The sequence below is a fragment of the Acanthochromis polyacanthus genome, chromosome 14 (genome assembly GCF_021347895.1).
Source record: "Acanthochromis polyacanthus isolate Apoly-LR-REF ecotype Palm Island chromosome 14, KAUST_Apoly_ChrSc, whole genome shotgun sequence".
Lineage (NCBI taxonomy): Eukaryota > Metazoa > Chordata > Actinopteri > Pomacentridae > Acanthochromis > Acanthochromis polyacanthus.
Window position 1 is genome coordinate 35,964,993 of NC_067126.1, and position 23,091 is coordinate 35,988,083.

A 23,091-nucleotide genomic window follows, 5' to 3' on the forward strand; every position below is an offset into this window, starting at 1 on the left:
AGGACACAAGAATGTGAGAGAAGGAAGCAGGAAAGAAGAGGATAGAAAAGTGAGAGGGCAGGGAAGGAGAGAGTTGGAAAGGAGAGGAGGAAAAGAAAGAGTAAAGAAATGACAGGGAAGGATAGAGGAGACAAGGAGAGAAGAGGAAAGGAAAGACAACAAAATGAGGAAAGGAGGAGATGAGACAAGGAGACAACAGTGAGGAAGGAGGAAAGGAAAGGAAAACTGAGAGGAGAGGAAAGAAGAAGAGACTAGAGGAAGAAGAGACGGGAAATGAGGTGAGGACAAGAGGCAAGGCATCATGATCAGAGAGGAGTTGAGGAGATAAGAAGGAGAGAAAAGGAAGCAAGCAGAGGAGATTAAAGGAAACAGGAAAGTAGACTAATGTAGAAAGGAAGGGAGGAGAGAGAGAAACAAGGACACATTGGGATAGGAAGGAGGAAAGAAAAGGAAATTCTAGAGATGAGGAAAGGAGAAGAGACTAGAGGAAATGAGGAGACAAGGAGGGGAAAGAAGGAAACGAGGAAATGTAAAGAGGAGGGAAAAGGAGACAAGTTGAAGAGATTAAAGGGAAGAAAAGGAGGTGAGCATCAGCAAGAAGAGGAAGAAATGGAGAAAAGAAAAGCAAGGATGAAGAAGAGAGGAAGGAGAACAGGAAAGGAAAATGAAAATGAAAGAGGAGACGAAAGGGGACAAAAGCAAAGAAGAGGAGGCGAAGAAACGAAAAGAGAAGGGAAAAGGAGAAATCGGCAAAAGGAGAATATGTAAAAGAGGAGACAGTGTGGAGGAAGCAATGGAAAAAGGAGGACAGGAAAGGAGAACTGGGATATTAGGAGAGTAGAGGGGATGAAAGGAGACAAGGAGAAAAAAGAGGAGACAGGGATGGGAGAGAAGGAAACAAGGACATGAAAGGAAAATAGAAATGAAAGGGGAGGACAGAGGAGACGAGAGGAGGTGAGGAAAAAAGATGAAACAAGCAGATGAAAAGAGAGGAGATGAAAGAGTGGAAAGAAATGGACGGGTGGAGAGAGAGGAAGAGAAGGGAAGACAGGAGGAGGATGAGAAGCCGGTCGTTCTTTACCCAGGGGGGAGGCGCAGCGGGGGATGGAGGGGGTGAAAGGGGGAGGTGGGCTCCTCATCCTTCTCCTCCAACTGAGCCTCCTTCTTCAAGGTCAGCCACACACACACACACACACACACACACACACACACACACACACACACACACACACACACAGGCAGGTTGGCAGACTCACTACACACCGACACACACACTCGCATTTTGCCGAGCTCAAGTAGAAAAGACGCCTTCTGCCGGCTTTTTTCTGCGACTCTGTGTACCGACCAGCCAAGTCTCAGTCAACCATCTGGAGATGAAAACATTCCTCCCGTACACAAGCGCACACACACACACACACACACACACACACACACACACACACACACACACACACACACACACACATACGCACACACACACACACACACACACACACACACACACACACACACACACACACACTGTGTGTTTATGATAATAGACCAAATGCCTCTATTGATTCTTCCTCTTTCTGTCTGCGTCTGTGTGTGCATGTAGAATCAGTTTTATTTCTATATTCCCCCGCTCTCCTCTTGCTTTAACACGTCACCCATCCTGCCATTTCACAATCCACCCCTTGTTTAATTTAATATCAATATGTCACGACCAGAAATAAAACGTGTCTAACTTCTGACGGGGGCTCGTGCCTGAAAGGTAACCTCAGACAGTTTCTGGTGAAAGTGTCAGAAACACCTCGAGTGTTTGTGAAACTGAGCAGCAGGGGATTGAGTTTGATCAAAATTGAAAAACTGTGGCTGCTTTAAAGAGAGCACAAACACACACATCCACGTCTCGTAGAAGATGTCAAACACGGACACGTTGAGTTTTATCGTGGCACTGATACACTCATATAACTGTACTTTTGCAGCAGCAGCTATAGAAATGTAAAATCTGCTCTCTTTATTTTAATATGATCTTGTTTCAGCTTCTAAATACTTTCCAGTTCTGTTTGTCTCTGCGTTGTATTCCCCCTATCTTCTTCCTCTCCTCAAATTATAATAATGGCATTTTATTTATAGGACTGTCCTCCCAAGAAAGAAGAAAACATCAGCTGTTTCAGTCCCGAAGCGACATGTTTAACCTCCTGGTGGCTGCAGGACTCACGACTCTTGACCTTTTAGTGCCAAGGAGGAGGTAAAGTGAAATCTTTAAATGACGGGTTTCTATTTTAAGTCCCTCTCTGGTTTTTGATTAAACCAATCCATGTGTATCTATATTTAGAACTGGACCAAATCTGGGGATTTGCTCCAGAGCAATTTCAGGGAAAACAATGCCCTAAATACCTTTACTGGTGCATAATAATTGCATAAATATGTCATTTTTTTCCATAACTTAAGTTGAAGGAGTTCTCTTATTTTGCACAGATAATGTTTACATTTGAAAGCCTTGTTGTATTTGCGAATGCATCCAATGGGACATCACAATAAAATCAGGCATGATGTGTTAATTCCATGACAGGAGACATGTGATGTTACCTAAAATTAGTTAAATAGCCCACATATATTGGTATCGGTTGATATCAGAATCAGAAATTGAGACAATATCGGCATACTGGTTATTGGCAAAAAAAGGCCAGTGTCGGACCACCCTATTCAGTATCCATGTTTTGACCTGTTCACTGGTAAACATGCAGTTTTAATGCTCAGTCATGGTGTGGACTGTGTTCTCTAGCAAATTCAAAGACACCATATAGAGATTATACTTTGGTAAAATAAAAGAAAACACAATGTGTGTCTCAGTGATGCTGTAGTTGAAATAGACGGTGTTTAACCTGTAAGAGTGATCAATCAAAAAGATACAGAAAGATCAGAAACTACAGCTTGTGCTTGCAAACGGTTCACAGTTCCGTTCACTGTTATAGGTTTAGGTGTTCACCAGAATGAAGCATATATAGCATGTTTGGATGTCAGTTTAACTGGTGTTGAAGGGAGCAAATCAGCTTTCTTTTAGTCTTTAAAGGCACTGGATGACTGGTCAAATGGCACATTTCCATATTTCATATAATAGGAGCCCATGGACCGGCGATTACACGCATGCCTGAGTGCATATGGAGGGAAGGTGGTTGGATGTGTCAGTCAGACTTTGGGTTTTCCTTTCTTCATGCTTCCCAACAATCAGCGTTGGTAGCCAATCTCATAATCCTCACCAAACCTGAACCACAGCAGAAAAGTGTTTGGTTTTTGCGACAGCCAGTTCCAACCAGTTTTACCAGTGGTGAAAGATGGTACTTACTTGTATTGGATCCTTTTAAACTTACCTTTTAAAACTGGAAACTGATTCTGACACAGAAACCCACACCATGAGAACAGACAGGATTGGTTCAAAATCCATGTTTTTGACCTGATCATTGGTTAATATACAGTTTTAAGGTGGAAACACTCAGTCATGGTGTGTCCTGTGTTCTCTCGCATGTTAAGAAACACCATACTTTGGATTATACTTTGGTAAAAAAAAACAACAAAAAAAACCCCATGATTTTCACCAGAGTAAGTCTTCAAGTCTACAGTGATGCTGTAGTTGAAATAGACGGTGTTTTACCTGTAAGGGTGAATAGTTGGCACATTTTTTACTCTTTAACGGCACCGGATGACTGGTCAAATGGCATATTTCCATATTTCAGACAATAGGAGCCCATGAACCAGCGATTACATGCATGCCTGAGTGCATATGGAGGGAAGGTGGTTGGATGTGTCAGTCAGCCTTTCAGAGACCGTTGTTCCTTTCTTCATGCTTCTCAACGGTCAGCATTGGTAACCAATCTCATAATCCTCATCAAACTTAAACCACAGCAGAAAACTGTTGGATTTTTGTAGCAGGGGCATCAGAATAGCAAAACGCTTTCATGTCTGGTTTATATTTGCCTTGTCGTTGGAGAGCTAGTTGCCTTATTGCTTCATTGATCTCATTTTAGGTATGGTTGTCCCTGAAATTACTCTACATTTACTATCACCTTCTGAACACTGTCCATAAATTTGGTCTTAGAAAACCATCCAGTTGAAGAGTAGCAGTAAATGAGGCCGTTTTTTTTTTTCGTTTTACTGAGCTGCTTCAGTGCTTAGATTGTGAATAAATTTCAACACAAACAGCAGGTTTAGTCCTTTTTAGGATAGATGCTCCACCTTTGTGATACTGTGCTGCACCTTCCACAAGATATTTCTCTATTTGTCATGATGGTGGTGGAAAACGTCTCCCATAGGTGACTATTTAATGAGCCCTTGCATAGGGGAGCATGCTCATTATATTCCACCTCTCATTTATTTAGATTTTCTTGAATATATTTCTTGTCTTTTTATCTTTAAACTACAGCAGATTTATTTCTTTATTTCAGAAACATGCATAAATATCAAGTCACCAAAATGGCATTTAAAGACAGGGTAAAATGCTGAACTGGACGAGTGAAAAGACGCAACACAACTAAAAACCAGCAGTGTTGAAACCCCTAATGGGACGTGGAGAGCAGCCGTCCTCCCCCCCTCCTGTAAAATATTCCTCCTCTCCTCTTTGGGTTTAAATTGTCTCCCCCTCCTCACCTCCTCCACTCTCCTCCCCTTCTGCCCCCTCCTTTTTTTTTTTTATAACTGGCTGCAAATTCAGTGCTGTTCATTACCCAGGCAGGGTCAATTCCCCAAACAATGTGTTTGGTGCCACAATAAAAAGGGTGTTTTTTACGGCGTGTAGCAGTAAAATGCTATTAAACAGATAAAACACCGGCAACGAGCATCAGGAGGATTATAAAAGGAATTGCCTTGATAAACTCCACATATCTGTGTGATGACACACGGGCAGGAGGAGGAGGAGGGGAGGCTGGAGGAGCACATGGTCGGAGGGTTTACGCAGCTCTACAGCGCCACCATGTGGTCAGGTCTAGACCAGGGCGTTTCATAATAAGCTCTGGTAAAGCGGAAAGAAGACTTACCTGTCAGATTATATGGGATGTTTTCCACTCAGATGCCAGAAAAATATTTGCTTTTTGCTTCTTAAATGTAAAAGATATCATGTTTTCTTCTGTCGTCAATTTTTGCTCGCTTGGTTTAATAGAAAACAAACTGTTTGATGGATTTGGTGTATTTCCGCATCTCTTTTTTAAGACGTAACGCTGACATCACTGCTGTAAATATATTTATATATGCCTCCTGAGAACCAAAGGGGAAAAGTGTCTTTCAATGCAACTTTTTTTTGTGATTTCCTGCCTTTTTGTCGCTAAAGCAATGACACACAATTTTGAATTTTATACTAGTATTTTATTTTAGAAACAACAGAACAATTTTATCATAAAAAACAAAACAGCTACACTTTGAAATCAAAACAAGAAAACAAGGATGTCAATTCATTTTCTAATGAAACTAAGAAACTGAATTAAATAACAATAGTGTGTGTATATACACACACACATTCATAAAGAGGAGATTATTTTTCCTGACAGAACTTTTAAATGGACTCTGACCCCAATTTATAATTCCTGACATGTTCATAAACAAGAAAATATATGACGACCATCAGTAAAACAATGACATCTGAAAAGGTTTTGACTTAACATTTCTCTTTCTGGCATTTTGCTGCTGTCTCCATTTTGTCTCAGCATGAAAACAAAGTTCTCCTCATCCCATCCAATCACTGGAGATATCATTGGAAAGTCCAGGATGTCCTCTATTAAGCACATCAGGATTTAGTATGGGGCTGCACAGTGACGTAGTGGTTAGCACTTTCGCCTTGCAGCAAGAAGATCCCCGGTTCAAATCCCGGCCTGGGCCTGGGATCTTTCTGCATGGAGTTTGCATGTTCTCTCTGTGCATGCGTGGGTTTTCTCCAGGTACTCCGGCTTCCTCCCACAGTCCAAAAATATGCTGAGGTTAATTGGTTATTGTCTGTAGGTGTGAATGTGAGTGTGATTGTGTGTCTGTATATGTAGCCCTGTGACAGACTGGTGACCTGTCCAGGGTGTCCCCTGCCTTCACCCGAGTCAGCTGGGATAGACTCCAGCACCCCCCATGACCCTAGTGAGGATAAAGCGGTGTACAGAGGATGGATGGATTTAGTATGGTAGCTCAAATGAGTTAAAAGATATAGATCAAAAACAAATTTCCAGTACAGAGGACATAAATGAATGGGCCGGGTCTTCTTTAAACTTTTACGAATATTTAGCTTCTGACTTTAGACAGCTTGTTTTTTCCGTAAATCCCTGCAGATTTCTCTGCTGTCCTCACTCATCTGGTCTCATGCTTCCCTCTTGTGGTTACAGGGAGAATTTCTGCTCCAATATGGGGTTTTTCAGAGCGAGAACTTTGAGTTGTTCTTCCGATGAAAGCACACGTGTTACGAATAACATTAACATCGTCTTTGTTTCATTCCAGCAGCCTAATCCATGACGGTTTCTTTATGTCAGGTCCATGTCACATCACATTACAACACCTAAAGACAGTCCAAGGTTACAGCCTGTCCAGCTTCTTCAGCGTGTCCTGTGATGGACTGACAGCCTGTCAAGGAAGCTCAGCAATGTCAGCAAGGATAAACTCAGGTAAGTACTGTACTGAGTGAAACTTTCAGGGACTTCTACCCCGCACATCTGAGAGAAATGTACTTCTTGCTGTGCTAAATTTATTTTAGAGAGTTTCTTTTCAGATTCATTGGTCATATGAACAGGAAAATGATGTTATGAAAACAGTGGTTTCAAGTCTTTTTGGTTTATAACATATTATCAGCATTATAGGTGGCCTGTTCAAACCAACAAGTGTGTTTTGGGAATTCCACATCATGTTTTGGATGTATTGGTATGAGATTTCGTATTTAAACTTTAGAAGAGGTCAAATTAATATTTGACAACAAAAGTAAAGATTCGACAAACGTTACAAAGAGATACGTCTGAGTATAAAAATTTGTTCTTTCCACTGAATCATAATCACCATCCTTCATCCTGCAAGACTGCAAAAATAAAAAATAGAATAAAACAAAACAAAGCTATATAAATATATACAGGGTTACACACTTTAAATAATTGTAAACTAGATGTTTATTATAATTTGTTTAATTTTCAACATGTAAAAGAATTTACAAACATCATTTTATTGTTTTGTCTGTATCGTTTTGCTAAAGAACCACATTTATCAAGGCAACTATACAGTACAAAGCCCTAAAACTCACCAAGAAACACATTAAAGAGGATTTTACTGCTGGAAGCTGCAAGCCAACGCCTACAGAACAAACTAAAGCAACGGAACCAAACCCGTTTCGGTGGTGAAGAGAAGCAGAGGAAATGTTTGTCTGCAAACATAAAGCAGGAAGACACTGAGCTGCTCAGGTGTTCCTGATAACACCAAGCAGCCACCTGGACAGCCAATAGGAACACAGCTTACTGAAGTCCAGAGGGCTGGCTTAGTGAAGGAAATTTAGTTTAAAGTTGAAGCAGAAAGTTAACAAAGAAAGTGGAAAAATCACCTTCTGATACCTGAAATCTCTGAGTTTTCACGCAAAGAACGCCTGAACATGTCAGACTGGTTCCATAGTAGAACCTTCACTGTAAAACGTCATAGTATGGTGTGTTGCTCAAAAAACATTACAACAGGACAAACACTGGTTTCCAGGGGGTTAGGAAGGTATTTATTTGAAAGAGTAAGTTTACAAAAACACAACATGTGAGCAGAAAAATCACAGTCTGTCTTTAGTTCAGCTGAAAATATTAGTTTTTGTCTTTTTTATTGACCAAACTTTTCAGGAAGTAGATGAGGAATAATTAAAGCTCTCATGTAGAAGTCAAACTTATCTTGGATCCTTGTGGAGAGTTTAATCTTAGAGTTTGTAAAGCTGTTGAGTTTTTAGAGTCACATGGATTGTTTTGACATTTAATAGAGAGTTTCGTGTCTGATTGTAATTCTGTTCAGTGAATGGATCATTTAAGTTCTGAAGACATGTTTTGTTTTTGCTTCAATACTTTTTATTGTTTAGTTGGCTGATGTGGTGAACTTGAAGCTGTTAAGTGTGTGCATTAAAAACCTCCAAGACAAATGTTACAAAGTGGTTGCTGCAGTTATTTCAATTATGCATATATTTAGGGCAGACACTGAAATGTGTTGTGCTCATCCAGCCACAGAACTTTCATCCATATTTTACATGAAGAACCATTTTCAATACTGCCTGCCCTTGCTCTGTTTTTTTTTATTTCTGATTTTTTTTAAGGTCAGTGCTTTATTTAAAAAAATTATCCTTAATGTCATCTCTATAATAAGATTTTAACAGGCAAAATGCTCTTAAATTACACCAGAATGCACCAGTGCAGGAAATAGGATCAATAATTTTGTAAATTTTCTGGGGGAGGTCCCCCAGAGCCCCCGTCAGCATCCCACACAAACCAAATCTCACTCTAAGGCACATATGTCAAATTCAAGGCCCGCGGGCCAAATCCGGTCTGTAATACAATTACATCCGGCCCGCGAGATCATTTTACATTTATTTATTATTATTGTTGTTAATGGCCCGATGATATGAAGCGCTGATAACACACAAACTACAGATCCCATAATGCAGCGCAACAGCTGCCGTGCCTAGTGATAGGTTAGCTGGGAACATTTCCACGTCATTTAAGTCAAGCGTCTGTTATTGTCTGCAACCCTATTGTAACGTCAACGCTAGCCCTTAACAATGCCGAAAAGAAAAGTTGATTCTGAAAACAGAGCCTTTCAAAGCGATGGGAGGCTGAGTTTATGTATGTAGACATTGCCGATAAAGGCGTGTGTCTTATTCGTGGAGCTAATGTGGCTGTAATTAAGGAATTTAATCTAAGATGGCACTTTGAGACAAAACATCAGGACAAGCTGAAAAACCTGCATGTCGACCAGAAGCTACAGAAAGTAGAAGAGTAAAGGAAGAATCTGACATCTCAGCAGACGTTTTTCACCAGAGCGAAAACACAAAGTGAAGCTGCTGTGAAAGCAAGCTTTATTGTGGCAGAAGAGATCCAAAGAGCCAAACCAGGCCATTTACCGAGGGAGAGTTTCTGAAGAACTGTATGCTGAAGGTGTCCACACTAAAAGCAGATGTTGGCAAATGTAAGCCTGAGTAGAAATACAGCTGCTGATCGGGTTTGTCAGATGGCCACTGATTTAAGAACACGGTTGACTGAAAGAAGCAAAGAAGTTATTGCATGCTCTCTTGCTGTTGATGAAAGTACTGACATGACGGACACAATATGTCTACATTTGTAATTGTGAATAAGCTGAAAATGTAATTTGTTGTTGGTACAACAAAGTTGGAAAAAACCACAAGGTTTCCCAGAATACACAGCAGCGGCAAGTCCTCATGCTTACTTTCCCTTGACCTAGTTACCATCAACAGTTACCATCCCCTGAAGCTCAGCAGGTTAAATAGACAACTTATAAACAGGAGCAATTTGATCAGCATCTCCTTCGAGGCTACCCTAAATTAACAGCACTGGATGCAAAAATGTTGTGCACGTTTGGGCCGACCTATCTTTGTGAGCAAGTTTTCTCAGTAATGAACATTAATAAAACAAAACTGCGCACAAAGCTCACACATAAGCACTTAACTGACATGCTGAAGTTGCCTGCTGCTCAGGACATGATGCCTGATACTGATGCACTTGTGCAGGCTAAAAGATGTCGAGTTTCAGGAGCAAATATGAAGCAAGAATAAATCCTGTAAAATGCTGCTTTAAACATTGTTGCCCTAGGAAAAAAAAGTTGCTAAATGAAAACTTGCTGTAGTAAATACTGTGAAATTCAGTGTTGGTCATCAGATTCACTGCAAAAGTGTTTGGTTGAGTGGAACATTATTTCTCATGGATGCATCCACGTTATGTATGTAGTTTTTTTTAAATGTATATTTTACATATACATTTTATACATAAACAAGGCAGGTGACAACTTTAATTTCTTAACTGTCTGTATAATATTGCTGCTATTTAAGATTTAAAGGTGTGCAGAGTTAATTTAGGTGTTCACAATTACTTTCCAGATGTGGAAAATGGACTTCAAAAAAAAAATTCTATATCTTGATAAGTTTGATTTTTTTTTTAAAGTTTGTAAGTTTTTAAGTTACACATACCTGTGACTAAATATGTTGTGCCATTGTACAATCACTGTGATCAGTTGTAATGCACAATGCACACAAAAAAATGTTAAACCGAGTCATAGTGTTGTTGAAATTGCACTTACTTTAATCTCTGGTTGTTTCTAATATTTTTTTTTAAGAGGACAGTTCATTACATATAAAGATTTTTCTAATATACTTCTTCTCCTTTGCACTAAAACGTCGGAAAAACTTAAACTTATTGTTACTTCTCGGTAATTATGCTATAAGTTTACTGGTCCGGCCCCTTTGAGTTCAAATTAGGCCGTATGCGGCCCCTGGACCAAAATGAGTTTGACACCCCTGGTCTAAGGTCTGGCCACAAGTTGGCAGCCCTGAAAACATTTGCACTCCATTTACGTGTGTGTGCTTATTTTCTTCTATGCTTGGGTTTTACAAGAATATCGTGATTTTGCCAAATCGCTCTTCGGGGCAGTAGGGAGTCGTTGCTTTCCGCTCCTCTTCGGCATTTTCCGGTCTTCTCCGGCCTGCCTTCGTCCATTTCCGGTGAGTGTCGCCATCTGCTTTCTCGTCCTTCTCCAATCTCCGTGTTGTTGTTCCCGGTGACGCGGCGGAGGTGTAGCCTGACGCGGGCTCTTACGTGTCGGCCAGAATAAAAGTGGAGCTCCGGAGGCCCGGGAGTGACGAAGGGAGTCTGTATCGGTAAGGACGAAGCGGTGTCCGGGGCTCAGGGAGACGAGACCCGGCCTCGGAAAGTGTCGGTCTGGTCGGGTTCGGCCCGAAGGAAACAAAGAGATCATGGCGCCGCGGTGTGTTTGTAGCAGGATGGAGGGAGGGGAGGCTGCGGCTGTTTGGGATAAACGGGGCAAAAAGTGCGGCTTACATGGAGAACCGGGAGGGGCAGTTAGCACGTTAACACACCATAAAGTCAGACAGGACCTTAGCGACGATAATAACACAGGATGCTGCTGCTGATGGAGCTTTGATGCGCTAAAAATTGCGCCGTTTTCTCCTTAAAGTCGCACAGGGAACATCAGCGGCTGTATTTATTAATGTTAATATTTCTACTCTGAATAAATCTTGCCAGCTCACATCGCTGGTTGTTTCGTGGTAGTTTAGCTCCTAATTTTTGAATCAATTGGTAGAAATGAGACGGAGCGGGCCGCCGGGGTTCGGTCGGGCCTGCGCATTTTAACAGCATTTGCGGTGTATTTTGCGGTGGGATGAGGGTTTTTTGTTTTTATCTCCCGGGATGTGACCGGTGAGGGGGCGTTTCCCAGCCATGTGGCTCCGCTGTCACACGCAAGGCATCCGAGTGATTTTTGAAAAGCAGAGGGAGAAATGTGTGAAGCCAATCATGCAGCGGAGAGACGCTACGCACAGAGTGAGATCACGAGAACAGCAGAGCCACACACGGAGCTCATTTATTAGAATAAAAAATAATCCAACACCTCCTTATAATAATAATAATAATAATAATCCATCCACTCCTTTTTAAAACAATAATAACCCCCTGACTCATTATGATAACATGAATAATAATCCACTAACTCTTTATGTCAGGGGAGTCCAACTCGTTCTAGTTCCACATTCAGACCAGTTTGATCTCCAGTGGACTGGATCAGTAAAATCACAGCATAACAACCTGTAAATAAATAACCACAACTCCTAATGTTTCATTTGTTTTAGTGCATAAAAGTACCTTCAGAAAATGTTCACATTTGAAGAATGATCTTTTTACAAAACATCATGAGCAACCTGAAATTTCTTAAGATAAATAAACAAATTCAGTTTCAACAACATTCAGCCTCAGTTTATCATTTCCACATTTTAACTTCCAGATCACAGAGTGTCTAAAAATGAACACAGCATTTAGTCATCTGGAACTGACCAACAGAGGAGAACAACAAAAAAAGACAAAACACAAAATATTACCAGAATGAGAAACAAAATTACAAAAATGTGACAAACAACATGAATCAAACAAAAGAGACGTATAAAAATTTGATTAAAAAGTTACAAAACGACAAAAGAAATGGACAAACAACACAAGTGAGACAAAGAAAGACAAAACGACACAAAACAATGAATAAAGCAAAACACGATATGACAAAAATAAGACAATTCAAGTGAGAGGAAAAGGAAACACAAAACATTAAAAACATGAGACAGATGACAAAGTCAGACAAAAAACTGAGACTAAATATTTCAAAAATGAGACAAAAAGCACTAGCGAGACAAAAAGCAGACACAAAAACACAAAAAATGAGACAAATGACACAAAACAAAATAAAAAAATGAGACAAAAAGTTACAAAGCGATGATTAATGGGCACGATGGAACGACAAAACCGAGACAAATTACACAAATGACAGACAAGACAAAAAAATGACACAAGTGAGAAGCAAAGTGACAAAAAAACACAAAATGACAAAATGAGAAACAAAAACATGAGACAAATGACAAAGAAACAAAACAAGGCAAAATATTACTAAAATGAGACTTAAAATAACAATGAACAATCTAGTATTTTACTTTCTGATCAGAACAGCTTATCGTGGATTAGAAATTATTTTAAATTTATAGTTTTACTAATTTACAATCTGCGGTTTATGTCTTCTCTGGAATTTTTACACTTTGAGGGCCGGATTGGACCCTCTGTTGGGCCGGTTTTGGCCCGCAGGCCGCATGTTGGACACCCCTGCTTTATTATAATAAAATAATATTATAATAAAAAGAATTTGCTATGGTCTCTATCAAACAAGCATGTTCCCTGACAGAATATGAATCTCTGTAGCACCACAATGCCCCATTTAAAACTGTTTGTTGTGGCATGTTTTATATAAAAAAAAGAGCAGGTGCTACAATTTGCACATTGCACTTGTCCATATTGTGATTTTGATAATATTTCGAATATTTTTGAGGATCTCTAATTAAAGTTGCAGTTCACAAAACATTACTACTGCTGGTTCCGGTGTATTTAACTACCGGGACTTGTAGAAGAGGATCATCATATGTATTTGACTTCTGAAGAACCATTTTTGAGGAACTTTTAGAACCCTTCAGAAGCATTTCTTGGGAAAAAAATACGAAAATTAGGATTTTTAGGGATCGGTGACTTTTGATTTTGTTGGTAGCGGCGTCCTAGCAACCTGTTTAGAATCTTGGTAGGTTTTTGTGCACATTTGAAACTAAACTTCATAAATTTCTCATCCTCAGCTCAGCAAATGAAGATGGAGTCAGCAGCCGAGGTTCAGCAGGGGGCGGAGACTGCTGTGACGGAGACGGAGAGCCAGCAGATCACTCCGGCACAGATCGCTACCTTAGCACAGGTAACACACGATGCTAACACTATTAGCACTGCTTCTAGCACAACTTTTGCCCAGGTTATGTAAAAACAAAACACTTTATTGATCCTTAATAAGAAATGAATTTGGAATAATAACCTAGAGGTAACCACAACTCCAAATTTTTCCATTCTTTTAGCACAAAAATGTTCATATTTAAGGAATTCTCTTTTTGCAAAACACTATGAACAACCTGAAATTTCTCGAGAAAAATAAATGAATGACAGGTATCTGGAGCTGAATCAAACTGACAAAAGTCAGATGAAAAAACACCAAAAATAAGACAAAATATGGCAAAAGCGGGAGACAAAACGACCAAAGCATAGGACAAACGACACAAAACAAAACAAAAAAGAGACAAAAAATTAGCCAAGAAAGCTACAAAGCGACAAAAAAAATCAAAGGACAAAATGAGACAAAAAATTACATGAATGACAAAAGTGAGAAACAAGACAAGCGAGCACAGCGAGACAGACAAACAAAACTGGAAAAACGATGCTCAAAACAACGAATAAAGCAAAACACAAAATGACAAAAATAAGACAAAAACACAAGCGAGACAAAACGTAAACACAAAAAAGCCAGACAAAAAAACAAGACAAAATGTGTGCATTGTTGTTCATTTTTTACGTGACAAATGTAAAACTGCTGCACAGGACAGACGGCACGGTGACATCACTTTTGATTTTTAGGTATCCATGGCAACAGGACACGCCTCAGCAACGGGTCCCACGGTAACGCTGGTACAGCTTCCCAACGGGCAGACGGTTCAGGTCCACGGCGTCATCCAGGCCGCTCAGCCGTCTGTCATCCAGTCCCCACAGGTCCAGGCTGTACAGGTCAGACACACACCTGAGCAAAGACAGTTCATTTGGTGTTTTATATTCAGATACAACATCAAGGCAGAACGTTTGCTTAATGTTATTACCGTGTTGTTTATGTGTGTGTTTGCTCCAGATTTCCACCATAGCAGAAAGCGAAGATTCACAGGAGTCGGTGGATAGTGTGACAGACTCTCAGAAGCGCAGAGAGATTCTATCACGACGCCCCTCTTACAGGTAGTTTTTAGACGGCCACGTCATTCCACAGTTAAATCAAAAACTTCTCAAGGAATCTCAGATTTTGTAGATGTTCTGTTGCCCATGAGTTCATGTGAACTGTCTCTGCATTGACACCTTCATCTCATGGAATCACGGTTTTCTTTTCCCAACAGGAAAATCCTCAACGACCTCTCATCTGACGCTCCGGCCGTCCCTCGTATCGAGGAGGAAAAGGCCGAGGAGGACTCATCGGCTGCTGCTGCCACACCGGCCATCACCACGGTTACCGTCCCCACGCCCATCTACCAGACCAGCAGCGGCCAGTACAGTAGGTGGAGCTCCATCTGAATCTGAAGGTTTAATTCAAGGGTTCAGGTTGTTAACACTCCTGTGGTCTCCACATCCTGTATACTCCCCCTTAGGCATGGGCCGGTATGAGATTCTGACGGTACGATAACCTTAGGCAAAAATATCACGGTTTCACGGTATTATGATTGCAACTCTAACATGTTAGAGATTAAACTAGCTGTTGTTATCCATCTTAGCAATAAAGATTGATGAAAGAAAAAAGTTGTGGATAACTTTTTTTTTTTTAACTAAGGCAGATATGGTAACTAGCATGCTAAGATAAATCCTTAGCAAGCTAGTTAGCATATCTGCCTCAGTTAAAATATAAAAAAGTTACTAAAAGATAGAGATGAAGAAAAGATAAGATATGGTAGTTACCATATCTGCCTCGGTAACAAGCTCATTTCACTAATGTCAGACGCTAATACGCTCGTTCATTTCAAGACAGCACCTTTAATTTAGCATACAGCGATGGGTGGTGCTCCCGTAGATGCGCTATCATATTCGATGTATTGCCTCCTCGGGCTGCCACTGTCCTCAAGCACGTTTTGCACGTCGGGCGACCTTCTTGCTCCAAGCCGTGGCCGTCTGGCTTTTTACGGTAGCCGAAGTATTCCCAAACAGCCGACTTAGTCCGCTTGGACGGCGGAAAAGGTTCAGGGGGCTCGCCTCCGTCAGCCATCACACAGCCTGCAGAGCTGCCTGCTTGTCACTCACAACAAACGCAGGTGAGCAGGGGGAGGGGCGCTTTAGGCTGCAGCTTCACACAGCGTGAGGGACCTCTACTTTCTCCCTGATGAGACGTTACATAAAAAAAAAACGCTCATACCGCAGGAACGGTATGACGGAAAATTTTAGTGGTTTTGAAACCGTGACTTTTTCATACCGTGGTATATCTTAAAACCGGTAACCGGCCCATGCCTACTCCCCCTGTCCTAATAATGACCCGCATGTCCTGGTTCTAGACTGGTTGTGTTCTGGTTCTAGACTGGTTGTGTCCTGGTTCTAGACTGGTTGTGTCCTGGTTCTAGACTGGTTTGATTTGGTTTTAGACTGGTTTGATTTGGTTTTAGACTGGTTGTGTTCTGGTTCTAGACTGGTTGTGTTCTGGTTCTAGACTGGTTGTGTTTTGGTTCTAGACCGGTTGTGTCCTGGTTCTAGACTGGTTTGATTTGGTTTTAGACTGGTTGTGTGCTGGTTCTAGACTGGTTGTGTTTTGGTTCTAGACTGGTTGTGTTTTGGTTCTAGACTGGTTGTGTTCTGGTTCTAGACTGGTTGTGTTCTGGTTCTAGACTGGTTTGTTCTGGTTCTAGACTGGTTGTGTTCTGGTTCTAGACTGGTTGTGTTCTGGTTCTAGACTGGTTTGTTCTGGTTCTAGACTGGTTTGATTTGGTTTTAGACTGGTTGCGTGCTGGTTCTAGACTCCACTGTGTCAGAGGGTCAGATGTTGATTCTTCTCTCAGCCAGATGTTCTTTTCTTGTCTAATTTCTTCTCTTTCTCTTCTCACCAGTTGCGATCACCCAAGGAGGAGCCATCCAGCTGGCTAATAACGGTACCGATGGAGTCCAGGGCCTCCAGACTCTGACGATGACCAACGCAGCAGCAGCCCAGCCTGGAGCCACCATCCTGCAGTACGCACAGACCAGCGACGGCCAGCAGATACTGGTTCCCAGCAACCAGGTGGTGGTCCAGGGTAAGTCTTTAGATATAACCATTCTTGTCAGAAAAAAATCAGACCAAAATATTAAAGTTATCCAATTGCTGTCCACTTTTACTTTCAGCCACCTCCGGTGATGTCCAAGCCTATCAGATCCGAGCAGCCCCTGCTAGCACCATCGCCCCCGGGGTAGTCATGGCCTCTTCACCCGCCCTCCCAACGCAGGGCGCCACGGAGGAGGTCACCAGAAAACGGGAGGTCCGCCTCATGAAAAACAGGTACGAGCAGAGGAGGAATGTGAGTCTCTGTGTGTTTAAAAACGTCTTTAAATCAGCAGCAAATAGTACCAAGCATCAGGAGAAATATTATTTTACTGTTTATCAAAGGAGCCTTAAAGACTGAGGAAGCTTCATATACGACTAGAAACAATAACTTCATTTTCAAGTACGGGGTCCTCGGGTTACAATGTCATCGACCTACAGTGTTTCGTTGCTACGTCTGAACTGGTTACGCGGGACTAGTGGACGAGCGGAGTGGATGAATACGTCGTCACGCGGCGCTATAAGACGGCTTTGTTTCTATTCTCTGGTTGTACGCCAGCTTGGATTTTGCTACATTCACTAACTTTTTGCCATTCATTATGGCTCCAAGTGTAAGTCAGACCGGATATTCGGGTCCAGCCCTAGTTCACTGACATTAGGTAAATCTGGAAGTGAACAATAAAAATTGAAACCTCAACATCAACAACAAAATCAGCCTATTATAATATTCTGTTATCTTCTAATAAAATGATTCAAACATGCATGAAAGTCGTTGGTATTCATGACTTTTATGAAGACCTGATCAATATCGTTTACATTTTCACCGGCGTTCCGACTCACAGCGAACATCGACTTAGTTACTACGACGTAAGACGAGGACCCCCTGTAGTTTTTTTATATTTTAATGTATTTTGTTACTCTTGACTCCCACATCTCCTCCATATCAACCATTAGCGGGAAACAAAAACCCAAATAACGTCTCGTCCTTCCTACAGAGAGGCGGCCCGTGAATGTCGCAGGAAGAAGAAGGAGTACGTTAAATGTTTGGAGAACCGAGTGGCCGTACTGGAGAACCAAAACAAGACGCTAATTGAAGAACTCAAAGCCCTTAAAGACCTTTACTGCCATAAATCAGAGTAATTCCACACCTGAACACTAAAACTGGGCCAAGTAGCATTTCAGTTCCTTTCAGCATACCTTTGGTTTTTCCTGCCTGACGTCCTTGTCTGCTCGCGGCTAGCGATGGTATTTTCTTGTTTATTTTTGGGGGTACGAATTAACCCAATCCCGTTGTGCTTACCAAACCTTCTCTGCAGTAAGTGATCAGTAAAATATACTTAGATTACTCAGACAGGGTTTCCGGCTGTGTGCCTAGCTAGCTAAGGCTGCGTGAGCTTATGCTAGTTGGAAGTTAGCGTGTTCAACAGACTGTTATACGGTGAGCCGCCAACCGAGCCGCCTCACTGTCACTAAAAACATCTTTCACAACGCTGAGGTCCAGTGGAACGCTGGTGGAAACCCTGGCAGAGTTGTGTTCTGTCATGCAGGACTGTTGATAAACATGGAAACTGAAACTTTCTATTCTAAAACCGCTTCAGTACACATTAGAAGGATTCAGTCGGCTGCTGTTGCTTCACACGCTTCTCTCTGCTTCTTATTGTCATAGTTCTGGCCTGTATCGGTTTGCAGCTCATTGTTCTCATCGAGGTTGAGATATTCCAGGAAATAATATCCTTATTTGTGCTTCGGACATCAGAAGGAACCCCTAGATGGATTCTTTTTGTTGTCGTAGTCGAGTCAAACCAGTTTTTGTTGAATTTCCAGACCCACCCGCACATTGGGTTGGTTCATAGGAACAAACTTTTGTCACCTCTGCTCAGAACCAAGTGTTTTTGGTTGCATTATCATTTGCGGAAAGCTGTTTAACCCTCTGAACTATGTGCTCCTGTCACATTTCTACTCACTGTGGACTCATTTTTCACTGCAGTTGTTGTGAAGCATGGAGGTATGGGATCCCAAAACCAGCCATTTATATCACAGTGTTCCCTTATTTAGCTGTTGTTCTGTCAGAGTCTCCCCTTTGTGGCTGATTCTGGGATCTCATATCTCCATGCTTCACAACACAGTTTAAAGTCCTGCACCTCTATGGAAACAGAACAACCATGGCTAGAAGGAGGGAGAACTTAAAAATAGGCACAGTTAAAAAGAAAATCACAGAAGTATTCAGCATGTACAGCGTTTATTTGAAGTGCCCACATATTACCGAAACTGAAAACAAGAATGGCGCTACATGCTAAACATGTTTACTTTATTTACATACTTGCCTGCTCTGTGGAAACACATCCTGCAGTTCAGACGAGAAGTCCCTGAATTTTAGTCACGTGACCGTTGACCGCTGATTGCTTCACAGTTTAATGAAGGAGACCAGAATTTTTAGAGTTTTATCGAATCCGTTTAGTGCTGAATCCGTGTATTTTTGGTAGTTTTTTTAATTCGATGTGCTTTGATGAAATATCATAATTTTAAGCTTAGATTTGGTTAATTTTCCCACCAAAATCAAAACTCATACGTAAAATAAAGGACTGTTTTGGGGTTTTGGGCTTCAGAGGGTTAAAATTCAGGCCAACAGCTGTTTTGTCCTAAATGTCCTAATGTGGGATTCTAGACTCGGTTTGTTGTCATTTATGGAGATGAGTTCAATGTTGAGCCGTTTACTGGCCAAGACTTAGACAAAAAGACCCAGATTGTATAAAAACTTGATTTTCTTTTATTATGAATACAGTTTAATACACTAAACTTGTGATTCTGTTTGATAAACTTGCCTGGTACGCTCCGTGGTACGTTTTACTGAAAATACTTTATCCAGAAATCGCTCCGTCTCTGAGTCAGACGAGCTCAGTCGGGTGCAGTCAAAGGCTCTGAATGAATCTCTGCTTGCTCCACTTCCCAATGCCGACTACCTTGTACATGGAACTCGACAGCTAATTGGGCTCAAACAAGTCGTTTCTTTTCTAAGTGTTTCTTAAGATGCTGCCAACTGCCGACCGTGACGGACGTGGAGATGTGTTTGTGTGTCAGCAGACGATGGATTTCCACATTCTGCGACGTCACACTTTTCTGTTCGTTCATGTTTTTCTCATTTTTCACAACCTGGAGTCTCATTTTTACAGTTCTGGCCAACATTCCTGGTAGTTAAAGACGCGTTTATTCCAAAGATGACATTTTTTGTTGCTGCATATAAGTTTATTTGGAAGCAAAAGTAAATGTTAAAGAATTACACCCAGATTAAACAAAGCTTGGCAAAGCTGCTCAAAAATTCCATTTAAGGTTTATATAATTGCACCACATTTAACTGGGTGACTAAGACACAGCCCTGGAACAGAAAATGGCGTCTAAAGTTTTAAAAGCAAGATCCGGGTTGCAGAAAAAAATCCATGTTCATTGAGACATTTTAACTCCAGACGTAGGTGTTTTTTACATCTTCTCATTAGTGTGCCATGAAAAAAGTGTTTTTTATCCACGACGTTAAATTTTTCTGTGCTTCCAAGCGTTATTTGTGTCTATTAAATGGTGGTTTGTGACGACAGAGGATTTTTTATTATGTAGCAAATTGGATTCTTTCAAATCTACTAAAGATATTTGCTACGGTGAATTTACCAGTAATAATCCATAAAGACATGCGTTGTGTTAAGAAGAGGTCGCTTTTTGTGGGACTGTGTGTGGTTTTTGAGGAGATACGTGTATGTATTTGTGGGTTTATTTTTTTATATTTCTGTACATAGACTCTACAGCATGTGTAGACCTCATGTATTTCTGTTTATTTGATATGAAAAATGTTCCTATGGCTTGTATAAAAACCGAGTTTGCATATTTGTACCATACATGCGTGTGTAATTGGAGGTGTGTGTGTGTGTTCATGTTGGCCTACCATTGTAATGGCAGCTAGTGTTTGAGAAAAGGCCTTCGTTGGAGACGTTCTGTTTAGGATCGGTGGTGTTTGTTTGTAGAGAAGAAGAAGAAGGAGGAGTCTGTTGGGGTTCACTACATCTGTCAGTTTCACAGGAAAACATCATAGTTTATGTTCTGACTTGTAAATGTACTTTTATCTTTTATCTATTGGCTCCAGTAGTTACTGTTTTTTATATGTCATCAAATGAAAGCACAATTTGTGTTTCCACCGGAGCCCCTTTTTATTCTTCTTTAACTGCATTTATTTTACTACAAAGCTACTTTAGATTTTTTTATTTGCTGTTGACATGTCAGTAAATCAATCATTTTCAACTTAATTGTGCCATTTAGGGGGTAAAATATACTGTTTGTGATTTTTTTTTTTTTTTAAATGGAAGCCTAAAATCCCTACATTTCCCTGTTTATGCTGGACGACTCAAGATTGGATTTTAATCAGCTGCTGTTGGTAGTTTGGTCCACTTGGGAGCTTTTCCAGAGCTTTAAATGCATCTCAGTCTTCATTAGCAGATGGAATTAACTCGCAGGTGGAAGACGTGAAATTGCACCTCTCATCTCTCTTTGGTTTGTTTGTTAAAACACCCCAGAAGCTATTAGATGGACTCTGAGTAAGCATTATTCTGACTGTTTCTCATTTCTCTTAGGTTTTGAAGCTGAGGAGAAATTTGGAGGCAGTTTTTTGCTCCCAACAGTCAGACTAGATGCACATGTCCACCCTGTTCTGGGCTTGTTTTATCACAGAGGGGTTGAAAGATGTATGTTCATTTTTGTGTTGCATTTCAGGAGACAAACTAGAGAGAAAAGGGTACATTTGATGGTCAGTATTTAGTAATACCTGTGTGGTCAGTGCCAGGGCTTGGTAAAAGTTTTAGATACCGGTGCCATTAAGATATCTAAGATGAAGTGTATTCTGAATAAAAGTCATTTCTGCCCCTTGTAATTCACACATCCAGTGCTGGTGCTGAAAAAAAGTAAATCTAGTAATAATCTTTTTCTCTGTTTAATTTGATGGTGAACTCAACTTTGTGATGTGATTCCACGACATCTTTCCAACAATCGCAAACGGTGTTTTTTGATTTCTGTGCCAGATTAGTTTGTAAACCGTGGGCCTCATTTGTGCATGCAACAGATCGATATCCTTCTGTGTAAAAGTATATATAAACATATGATTCCTAGAACAGTAATAATATGACATGTTTTCTAACTTTTACTGTGATCAGTTTGTATATTGCCACTTTTACAAGTAATCAATTTTAAATGCCATGTATTGTATAGAGTCTTTAGAGACGAGGTCACCAGATGAGGCGGTATATTCTGTTGTTCACATGATAAAAGTGTACCAGCCCATAATTTCAAAGTGCTGTTACTCTGATGTTACATCACTCTTTTGTAAACACTTGCTATGTCACAATAAACTGCTCTTGAAGATTGTTATGGATTTTCTTGTTGAGTAATCATTCATATATGAACGCTAATGAATTATAAAGAAGTCTTTTTTATTACCTCTGCCAAGGAGGTCATGCGATCGGGTCCGTTTATTTATTTGTCTGTCTGTGTGCGTGTCGGATCTTCATGAAATTTTCACCAGAAGTGGATCTTGGCCCAGGGAAGACTCCATTTAAATTTTGTGTTGATCCGTTTAAGGATCTGGATTCTGGATCCGGATTTAGATTTTCCAACTTCGTATCATTTCTCCAAAACTAATGAATCGATGGGAATGTAATTTATTATGTCATTGAATTTAGTGACAATCATCATGACAGAATTAACTTTCCTTGTTGCAAAAAAAGATCTTGCTTTACCATCCACATCTTCCCTTGGCGGAGGTCAGAAATCTTGGATTGCTCTTGTTTTAATTAATACATGTAGGACTTTAAAAACATTTTATTATGGTTAATTGGATGGAATTTGCTATTAAATGTGTTCGTATGATTTTAGCATCCCATTTGAACGAACATAATTGATTTTTTTCAAATAAATATGGCTAGCACAGGGTTTTATTGTGCCACTAAGACTTGTGTCCATTTATTTAAATCTTTTCAATAATTTTTAATTAGACTTTTGAAGTACTCTTAATCATTATTCATATTAATAAATAGAAACTTAGATTAAATGTGACAGATCATGTACATTTTATAAATCTGATGTATGCATTAACAGTAAAATATAGTGGAAATAGAACAAACATCACAAACAGTTTTAAAAAAATCATAAGACCTTTCAATCATGTTAATTTTATCATGTAAGGATGTTTTTGTGTTTTTGTGTGTGCATTTTAATACTGTTGTGGGTCCAGATTTAAATTATTTAAATATTTACATTCTTAAATCTAAAATTTAAGAATTCCGTTAATTAATTGAAATTAAATTTGGAAAGAAACCTGTAACTATTTTTGCCAAAAATGTACTATTGCATCCTTTAAGTCGAAAAAAAAAGTTTGAACTTGAGTCGAATTTAAGTTGTTTTGCACCACTTTCAATTGGCTGCATTTTAGCTGTCGAAAATTTTTCAGTCAGTGGCACAAAGTAACTTCATTTCTGATTTAAAAATATG

At 40.3% G+C, this 23,091-nt stretch overlaps 1 protein-coding gene and 1 long non-coding RNA gene across 4 annotated transcripts; one reads left to right on the forward strand and one right to left on the reverse strand.

The window, feature by feature from the left end:
• The first annotated feature begins 1,134 nt into the window (after positions 1-1,134).
• Positions 1,135-21,976, forward strand: creb1b (cAMP responsive element binding protein 1b). 3 transcript variants are annotated; one of them, XM_051958808.1, is made up of 10 exons: positions 1,135-1,171; positions 2,119-2,233; positions 6,483-6,614; positions 13,358-13,470; positions 14,178-14,324; positions 14,443-14,543; positions 14,699-14,853; positions 16,385-16,567; positions 16,656-16,809; positions 17,568-21,976. In XM_051958808.1, exons 3-10 carry the CDS (start codon positions 6,593-6,595, stop codon positions 17,710-17,712), a joined length of 1,020 nt encoding a protein of 339 aa, XP_051814768.1. In that variant the 5' UTR covers positions 1,135-1,171; positions 2,119-2,233; positions 6,483-6,592; the 3' UTR covers positions 17,713-21,976. The 3 variants fall into 3 exon arrangements, with proteins under 3 accessions (XP_051814768.1, XP_022054732.1, XP_022054733.1); XM_022199040.2 differs by lacking the exon at positions 1,135-1,171 and having other exon boundaries at positions 2,100-2,233; XM_022199041.2 differs by lacking the exons at positions 1,135-1,171; positions 2,119-2,233; positions 6,483-6,614 and adding an exon at positions 10,669-10,840.
• Positions 11,536-14,537, reverse strand: LOC127537084 (uncharacterized). The gene is made up of 2 exons (XR_007946569.1): positions 14,414-14,537; positions 11,536-14,337 (listed from the first exon to the last, which is right to left on the reverse strand). It is a non-coding gene; the product is annotated as an uncharacterized LOC127537084 (long non-coding RNA).
• Positions 21,977-23,091: the final 1,115 nt, after the last annotated feature.